This window comes from Larimichthys crocea, chromosome VIII (genome assembly GCF_000972845.2).
Source record: "Larimichthys crocea isolate SSNF chromosome VIII, L_crocea_2.0, whole genome shotgun sequence".
NCBI classification, from domain to species: Eukaryota; Metazoa; Chordata; class Actinopteri; family Sciaenidae; genus Larimichthys; species Larimichthys crocea.
Genome location: NC_040018.1, coordinates 21,447,657 through 21,457,481, shown reverse-complemented (window position 1 = coordinate 21,457,481; position 9,825 = coordinate 21,447,657). Strand labels below are relative to the sequence as shown.

General features: G+C 35.7%; 1 protein-coding gene across 3 annotated transcripts; it reads right to left on the bottom strand.

Annotated features, from left to right (window-relative positions):
- Positions 1-118: 118 nt before the first annotated feature.
- On the bottom strand, positions 119-9,703 carry dpep2 (dipeptidase 2). 3 transcript variants are annotated; one of them, XM_010740915.3, is made up of 11 exons: positions 9,642-9,703; positions 9,001-9,178; positions 8,768-8,894; positions 8,506-8,635; positions 8,073-8,223; positions 6,904-6,973; positions 5,685-5,861; positions 2,052-2,136; positions 1,874-1,949; positions 1,130-1,265; positions 119-660 (listed from the first exon to the last, which is right to left on the bottom strand). In XM_010740915.3, the coding sequence occupies exons 2-11, from the start codon at positions 9,150-9,152 to the stop codon at positions 463-465; spliced, it is 1,302 nt and encodes a 433-aa protein (XP_010739217.2). In that variant the 5' UTR covers positions 9,153-9,178; positions 9,642-9,703; the 3' UTR covers positions 119-462. The 3 variants fall into 3 exon arrangements, with proteins under 3 accessions (XP_010739217.2, XP_010739219.2, XP_010739218.2); XM_010740917.3 differs by having other exon boundaries at positions 9,001-9,155; positions 9,642-9,675; XM_010740916.3 differs by lacking the exon at positions 9,642-9,703 and adding an exon at positions 9,370-9,391.
- Positions 9,704-9,825: the final 122 nt, after the last annotated feature.

Sequence of the window (9,825 nt, the reverse complement as noted above, 5' to 3'; positions counted from 1 at the left end):
AATAATAACAATAAACAGTTTGTGTGATATTAATATGATAATAATGGTTTAAAACAAACAAAAATTAAAATTCAGATTTGTTTGTTTTTGTTTTATTTATCATTTCATTAATATCCTTCATATTATGATTTTCATAAAAATTAAGTAAGCACAGGTACAACAAAATTCAGCAAAGAATGAAATGAATGAAATATCAAAACATGAAACATCCATTTTAAAATGGATGTCAAACTGCCTGTCAGATGACTTGTGTTCTGCATATATTTTAATTTATATAAATAGCATACTGGATATACAGAGGTTGCATTTAAATTGCCTCCCTCCCAAACAGGCCTAAGAAAGTCATTAATCACCCCTTACTCCTGTTTATTGACCTGTGGATTGATACGATGACCCCGTATATTTACATTCAAAATTATCCATAAAAAAAAAAAAAGTCAGCTGAACTGAGTTTCTAAATATTCATTGAATTATAAATAGGCTTAAAATAAGCAGGACTATGACCAGACCTAGCTGACCTTTTGGTCCATGTTGGGCTCTGGAAGAGGGACTCTGTTGTCTCAGTTCAGGCCTTTTGAGGACTAGCCTGCAGGGGTTCTGCACCTCCCAATGGGGGATCTGGACCTCACTGGGTTTGTTTAATTTCAACTGATCACGGACCTGGGAATAAGAGACAACAGAGAAAAGGGATATATATGAAATGCTTCAACTTTAGAAATTATATTGTATGTGACGTGGTTATAGTTATAGCTATATTTTCAAACTTGCAGTGCAAAGAAAAAAATTGTATAATAGCATGTTAATTTTCATTCAGTCAATCTTACAATGTCATTCAAATTATTGATGTTATTTTGAAAAAAGGGCCATTATTTTTTTTTAATTATTATTTGTGTCAGGACAGCAAATGCCTGTTGTTTTAGAAAAATAATAATAGTTATAGGATAAATAGTCAAATATTTGATACATACTAATTTCTACCAAAAATACAATTTTTATCTTTCATTATAGCCAAATCAAGGACAAAACATTGAGTGTAGATATAGCTTTTATTTACCTACATACACTTAATCTTTATCTTTATCAGAGAAGGCTGTTCTTTCACATAAACTATATTAATCTTCCAGCTCACCTTCTCAACTTCCTTGAACACTCGCAAGAAATTCCTTCGAAGGACATTGGCCAATTCATTCTCAGTCCAATTCCTTTGCAAGAGTTCCTGGATTAGGGCAGGATACTTTGACACATCTTCTAACCCCTGAGGAAACCTGTGCATGAAAAACACATTTTAATTCACAGATATTTATTTTGGAAAAGAAACTACTGTTTCTGACTGTTCCATTGTTACTCATTATGAATATGTTGTTATAATAATAAGTACTTCTAGTCTTTCAATATTTGTTTTGTGACATTCCTGTTGGGACTAGATTGTGTCTGTATTCTGGGAACACACGGATTCAATTCCCACCATTCTCCAGTAAATCTACTGCAGCAGCCCTCTCTTTATGCCTGTTAGAAGTACAACGTTATTGATTTTTTACCATTTTTCAGTCTGTTGACAGCTGAGACAGCCAAATTGCTGATATCAAGACAGGCCAACAAAAGCACAAAATTGATCTGGTTCAACAACAACTTCTGGAATATATGTTGTCTGGAAAGTGTCAGAGACAAGTGTGTAGCCTACTGGCATGAGCTTTGTTTAGAGGTGTCGAAAATGTAAGCTGTGTCTCTGAAGATCAACACTCACCCTGATCATAGCTTACCTAGAAGCACTAAGAGTACTGCAGATTTAGTATTTGCAAACAGTACAATATGTCCATTAGATTATGTGCTTTTAGTTATCTGTATGGTGTGTTTGTAAGTAAACATTTCTCACCTCACAGCACCATCAAAGTCTCCTCCAATTCCTACTGACTCAGCTCCAATAATCTTCTTAATGTAATCAAAATGGTCTGCAAAACCCAGGTGGAACAATAAATCAACTGAGGTGTGTAAGAAAAAATAAAGTACAGATTTGGTTCACAACTAAAAAAAAATCAACATGGATGCCCTACCAGCTACATGAGATATGTTGGCTTCATTGCTGCAGGAAATGAAGTTGCTGTGGAGATTCACCATGATCAAACCCCGATTCTTTTTCTGAAACACAACACACAAGTGTCACCACCAAGTCTAGTGAATAAGACGGCACACGAAGAGAAGCATTAAGAGCAAAAATAAGATCGGTGTAAACAGGTTTGAATTTTTAGACACATGTTGGCATTATTTCTTTCATTTGAATTGATTAGTTGTAATGGTAAACATCAGGTTAATACTTACAGGTCTTATCTCAAACACCCTGTAACCCTATGCTGCAGTAAACTTACAAGTGCGGCATATGCACACAGAAAGATCTGTGTTATGCCCACTTACAGTATAAAGGATCTGATGGGACCAGGTTAAATAGGAGAAATATATCCATGTTAATAGTTTATTGATATTCACTCTTCATCTGTCATCAGGCTTATATAGTGACCTTGCCAAATTCATATAAAGAAGGATTTTAAAAACTGTACTTCAACTCACCCGCTGGACGTTTCTAATTTTATTTGGAAATAAACATTTAGAATGATGTGCAGTACACCGAGCTTGGCTGCTTCCATTGCATAGAAAATACAAATACTCTACTAAATATTATAAAAGGTTTCAGTATGTAAGGGGCCTCTTTTTATAGAATATGGCAGAAATATAATATAATATACATAACTATGTTTTCATTAGTGTGTGGTCACCTGATTATAGGGATTGATATGTTATTTTGGAATGAATCTTTTATACTGAGAGATTTGAGTGGCACGCACATAAGTTACACATGGTGACCTTAGACTTGACTTGAGAGCTGTACTCTAAAGACTCCAGACTCAAACTCTACATTTGGGATTCATCAACAATCTTTATTATTTTCTTTTGGTGCATTAAAGTTTAGGTAATGTCTGATGAGATGAATGCCATTCAGTCCTTTAGCATGTGTACACATCTAGTGCATGCAGTAACAGATGACTGCAAAGCTGAAACACACTAGCATCTGCTGTGCAGTTTGTTATAACCTAAAATAACTTCACATGGTCCAATGGCAATAGTGAAATGAAGGAACCATACTCTTCCAGAGAGATGAGTCAACTGGACCGTTAACAAACATGTTTATCTTGCTTGGTTGACTTGAATTTCTTAGAAATAGTTAACTTGTTTTGGCTAGTGTGACAGCCTCTTTCTGCTCTCTTACCTGGCTGCCCACCTGACTGCTCTTTTGTTTGTAATTGGTGTTTCACTTTCATACACTGCACCATTCACTTACCCATGCATCGCCATAGCATGTACACTGATATGCAGACAGATATGCCACTATCTATCTGTTTGTTTAATTAAATTCATCTTATTATTAGTAGACTTTGTGTTGCTTCCCTTCTTTGTCACTGCTGTTTAAGCCAGGTTGTGACACTAGCTATAGAATTGATATGCAGCAAATGATAGAAGACTCATTACAACTATAACAGACTTAAGACTTGACTTGGACTTGCAAACAGGTCAAGTTGTAACCATGACAGTAAACAACAGTCTTGTACTTAAGACCACCTAAACTGAGACCAAGTGAAGACCAAGGCCAAGGCAGGGCTAGTCCGAGTCAAGACCGTACAGCTAATATTTGCCAAATCTCTTTGGCCCACACTTAGGCCCACATCTCCCAGCCTTCTCAGTAAGTGTATTGCAGGATTTATATACTGCTGTATGTTTTGTTTTCAATTCTGTTTTGCAGATGAACTCCCTGTGGTTCAGAAAGTCACAATTTATTACAGATGGTTTGGCTTCCCCTAGACAGCCAATTAGAAATTAATCAGTTATTGGTTTCATTTGAAGTTTTACCTCCAATCACAAATGATTGATGTTAACAAATAAATCAGACAATGCAAAGGTACATTTAGTGAACCAGTGTTTCCCACAAGATTTTGTGATAAAGGGGGGGAACATTTTAAAGTTAAATTCATCAGTCTGGTGCACTTTGAGAACAAAACTGAGAGACTAGATCTATGAAAAACTTTGTGCTCTTAAACAATTCCATCATAAACACACTGGTTGTGAAGGTATAAATGATTATGTATTTGCATATACAGTCATCCCTCGCTATATCGTGGTTCACTTTTCACGGACTCGCTGTTTCACAGATTTTTTTCAGTGTAATTTTGCATGCTTTTTTTTTTACAGCGTACTGTACAGTATGAACGCGCATTGTGTTCTGCGTCCGAAATTGGCTAAGGGAGAACCAAACATGTGTTCTGCATCCTGTTTAAGGGAGTACTGTACAAAATCCGTGTAAAAAGCTGTATAAAAGTGTGTGGTTAGGGGTTTTACAGCCTTAAAACATATATAATAATTGTAAAACTTACTTCGCGGATTTCGTTTATTGCGGGTTATTTTTAGAAGGTATCCCCGCGATAAACGAGGGACCACTGTATATATATATATATATATATTATGGCATGCCATTCAGGAAATTAAACCTTTGAATATATTGAATGAAACTTTGAATATATGGAGTGAAACCTTGAATATATTGAATGAAGTCTGAATATATTGAATGAAACCTTGAATATATTGAATGAAACCTTGAATATATTGATATATATTGCTGCAACGAGATTGTGAGCGGACTGACTCGTTGTCACTCACTTTAGCTATAGCATCCACATGTGAAGTCTGATGTCAGTCAAGTTTCATTCAATATATTCAAAGTTTCATTCCATATATTCAAAGTTTCATTCAATATATTCAAGGTTTCATTCAATATATTTGGACTTCATTCAATATATTTAAGGTTCACTCCATATATTCAAAGTTTCATTCAATATATTCAAGGTTTACTCCATATATTCAAGGTTTCATTCAATATATTCAAAGTTTCATATATATTATATATTGTGTAGCATTATTCTTAACAACACTATAATATTAAAACTAAGAAATGATAAAGTATCCTGAATTGAAAACAGTTTATTTATCAGCAGGCAACATGTGCAACTCACAACTTAAACTAGAGCAGATCACACTTGATCATTGGGAGCTATTGGAGGTTAATAAATAAAGTGCTTCCCACAGAAGCACAGCATAACTAGCAGGATTTATTGTAACATATAACTTTTTTAACGGTTTCCCTTCCAGTTCCTTAAAAACATCTTATGAGTTCAGACCTTGATCTTTGACTACCAAAATCTAATCAGTTCATCCCTGAGTCTAAGTGGACATTTGCGCAAAATCTGAAGAAATTGACTAAAAAATGGTAGGGCGTACACTTTGGATCTTTGGCTCTTAAAAGTCTTGTAATATCTTATTCTAAGTGCATTATGGCAGAGGAAACCCTGTACTAACCAGTCAACTGACTGCAAACTACAAACTTTCTTGATCCTGTTAGTATACCAGTAGGATTTAGAATTATGTTGACTACTAATGGGCTGAAAAATGTTTTTATATTTAGACAGACAAAAAGAACCTAAAAATAATAACATATTGCATGTTCTTTCTCAGATATCTAACTAAAACTTATAATGAAAATGAATGAATCATTGACTTGACTGTCATTTAATCATTTCATGTCATGTCATGTCATTTAAGCAACTAAACAAGCAATTAATCACTCAGTAAATTGGTTTTCTCACCAGCTCGTGGAGCAACCTGTCAGGTACATTGCGGCTGTTGTTGCAGACAGAGTAGGAAGATGAATGACTAAAAATAACAGGTGCCTTGGAATGCTTCAGCACGGCCCAGGCCGTCCCCCAGGAAGTGTGGGAGAGGTCCACGATCATTCCCAATCTGTTCATCTCGTCCACCACGGCCTGGAAAAAACATTCAAAATCTAATTTTAAGCAGCCACTTACAGTATAGCAGGCCAGTATAGCAGGAAGGAAGGGAGTTAATTAAGGTAATAACAGTTAAGTGTACTGTACATGCACATAAACAAACTCATGGAGATAGCAATCAAGGAAGTCCTACAGTACAATGCTGCTGTTGAGAGGGCCAGCTGCATCGGAAAACCATCATAAAAATGTCAGAGTTGTTTACATTGTATACTTTGTTTACACTTTGCTGTAATAATAATATGCAAGGAGAACATTTAGTGTGAACTGCATTCACTAACTTTCACATTAACAAGGTCCACTTTCTTTAGCAATTAACAATCATATCCTCAGTATTTACCGTAGAATAGTACTGTTATTTCCGCTATGGTGACCAACACAACAACTACTTTTACTACACTAATAAAGTAGTAAAAGAACTCTATGACTAAATTTTCATAGAGTTTTGTCATTTATGTTGGCCAGTATATGATACACAGATAATTAATTAAATTTAAAAGACACAAGTCACAGTGAAATTTGAACACATTTTAAAGTTTTAAATCACAGTCAGCAATTATTCATCATCATTAACGCTCATATTTGTCTAATGCTTGGTATATATAACACCTTCTTAAACTAAAATGGAAAAGACTACATCTGTATTACCCAGTGTTAACAAAAGTTGGAAAAAAGTGAATAAAAATGTTCTGCTCTAGCCACAACTGTTCCAAAATGTAACTGTTTCTTATTTGGCCCATTCGACTCCCCTCCAGAAAGTTTTATGAAACTGGATTCATGAGAATCCTGCGGACAGACAAAACCTCCCTAATAAGGAACAGCCAAAATCAGCAAATATTGTTGATTCTCTGTAGATATTAATATAAAGAGTATGGCCTAGACCTGCTCAATATCCAAAGTGCCACTGGATAATTTATATTATCATTTGGCAGTATATAAATAAAACTGAATTGAAAAATTGTGAAACATGACAAATGAAACAGTACTTACAGTACTTGATATTACTAAAGATTAATCTTACCTTCCCAAAGTGTGTCAGACTGTTGTTATGTCTTTGATAGACATTATAAAGTTTTGAGGATGATTCAGCCCTGCAAACAAAAGACAACTTTCAAAGCCACAAATAATGTGTCATGTGTATCCTTCACCACTATATAATGTAAAATATATCCAAATAGTGCTTCATTTACTGGATCTGAATTGGGCTTACCAAGGAAGTAAACACAGTACACAGGTTAATTTGCATGAAAGGAAAAAACACACAAACTTTCTATTCAGTTACACTGTATATTATGCATACATTCAGTCACTTTATATTACATTCATAAAATATAGATACTGTGGCTTCATAGGAAGTCCAAATCCAAATAATTGATAATTGTAGGTCTGAATGGAAACTATAGTAGCTGCGAAACTCGAAAGGCCCTTTCTAAAGCCAGTGTTTAGTGTTAGTTTAGGCTGCTGTAGAAAAAGGCTCATTCCAAGGTAACAAAAAAATAACTTTCTTATTTTCAGGTGATTATACAGGAACATTACAACACTTATGAATATTATATTCCATTTCTGCCAGATTTTGCCAATAGATCTTCAAATAAATCTACATCTTTAATTACTGATAAATTAACTAATGCTTGTGGCCGTCTAGAGTGGTGATGAATATTTTTTGGTCCACATGAATCAGCTTCTCTGAAAGAAACTGTGTGCACTCCCTTTGTTCACAACTTGTCCACAAGATTCAGCAATTACTATCCAAAGTGTTCACTATGATACACAATTTGGGGTTCAGATCTTGTCCAGTGATGCTGGGACTGCAGGGGAAGCCGTAAATCACACCGAAAACCTGCACAACTGTATTCCTTATTGAAGTTAATGCTCAAAACAATTGACAAATTGACAACGTGACAATCACCCTAGAAGTTCTTCTAAGAGTCCCATCTAACCAAGGAAATATGTTGTCAGCTTTTACCATTTTACCTTGTTAACACAAGTCATATTGGAGGCACTATTCTGAATTAGCCCCCTGACTAATGTGGCCACTGGCCATCATTTACATTTACAGACTACATCCCTGTCTCTTAAAAATGACTAATGACTAATATGATCATTCAAATCTGTTGACTTTTAGCAATATATAAATGGTTTGTAATATTTTAAGTAAAATAATGCATTCAAAACAAATATTTTAATTACCAGGGTGTGTTGCAGTTATGTGTGAGGGCCATGGAGCGGACCCCAAGCTGGTAAAACATCCGCAGGGCTGGCAGGCTGCTGTCAATGGAGTGCCCCCCCTCAACACTTATTAGACAGGCTGTCTTGTTCCTTATTTCAGAACTCCTCAGTTCTGCAGCGACAGACACACACATATACTATGCAAAGTGAATGCCTCCAGCTAAACCAATAGCTGTTATTTGTTTTGGAGTTGCATTACCGTTCATAAAGAGCAAACACAGTATAATCCTGTACTGGCTGCACATCAGATATGTGGACTTATTAACAGCAAAAATGTCTCAATTCCATTAATCATCACAGACACAGTGACAATCTGTGAGTTTCATGCTATGACATGGTAATCTGTTGTGCAACCATATAATTGCTTGCAATTCTATCTTGATATATACTGTACCCTTGGAAGATGTGACTATCTCAAAGTCCTGGTACTCAGTGCACATGCGTCTGACCACATCAATTTGTTCCAGTGTCAGCCTTACAGCATCCTTTTCCTGGGCCCCACATAGCACATAGACTGCAAACATCTGACAAAGTGACAGGAATGTGCCACAAGAGAGAGAGAGAGACATTTAAGTTACTAAGGTGACTGTCATTTTAGGTTTGATCTTTCCACAACAGAGTCCCTTTAGGTCCAAAATGTAAAAGTGTGCTTTTACCTGTGCCTGTACGTGGCCTGCCTGGAGACGGGTGATGTCAGTTGCCACTTTGCTAACATTATGAAGGTCAATTTGGCTCAGTTGATTGTTGTGAAGTATCCTCAGCTGGAGAGCTAGGTCATTATGACTGACAGATGAAAAGAATAAGACAAAAATGGAGCAGATGAAGAGACATTATAATTTAATTCCATTAATTGTACTGTTGTGTAGGCAAGACAATAAACATCCTTTACCCATCAATAAGAGGATATCTGGACATCAAGTTATGTACATGTCTCTCAGAGTATCCAGATATCAAACCACACAGAGAGTAGAGTACCACCACATGCCTTAATGACTTCCAGAGGCTGCTTGAAGCGACTGTTACAGTTTTCCTCGAGAGCATATTCTGAAGAGGGAAAACCTAATTACCTGATAAGACAGGAATCACAACTGCATGGTCAAGACACACACACACGCAACATAAGCTATATAGATACCAATTTTAAAAAATCAATTAAAGATTCATAATACAGTTTGAAAAGAAACACATATCATAGTATTGCAGCAATACTACAGTGGAAGCTAGAATGAAAAACATGATAGCACCATTATAAACCTACTGCTGAGTATCTCATGCATATGTGAACTCCCACTTAAAATACTCTGATGCGATTAAAATGCTCCAAGATATGATTCTCATGAGTCATTTCAACAAAAACAAAGTAGCATAATCCACACAGAAACAGACAATAATTATTGTTTTTTTTTTGTTTTTTTTTTACGTTTTAGCTTAATTAATAGATCATTTATGAAAATACCCACTAAAACAATGTATCCTCATTTCAAATAATTTATGTATGTAAACGATTTAAACAACAACAGACTTACTTACCTGCCAGGTCGCTGAAAAGCAACTTATTGAACAGCTGCCTGCAGTACCAATACTGACAGAGGACAGCACGGAGCTCTCCGCCCAGACAAACAAACCTGCCCGCCGTGCTGCATTCACGTCCTATCGGAAAAACTACCGGGAAAACATAATAGACTCAAATTTCCAACCAGCCAACCGACAGAGA

What these genes read in the sequence shown, in the direction of transcription:
- dpep2 (XM_010740915.3), bottom strand. Translation starts at nt 9,152, where the DNA reads ATGCTCTCGAGGAAAACTGTAACAGTCGCTTCAAGCAGCCTCTGGAAG. An exon ending in CAGGCCACGTACAGGCACAG is followed by an intron (nt 8,636 to 8,767) that starts GTAAAAGCACAC and finishes TCACTTTGTCAG; the next exon opens with ATGTTTGCAGTCTATGTGCT. An exon ending in GACTTTGATGGTGCTGTGAG is followed by an intron (nt 1,266 to 1,873) that starts GTGAGAAATGTT and finishes TTTCATGCACAG; the next exon opens with GTTTCCTCAGGGGTTAGAAG.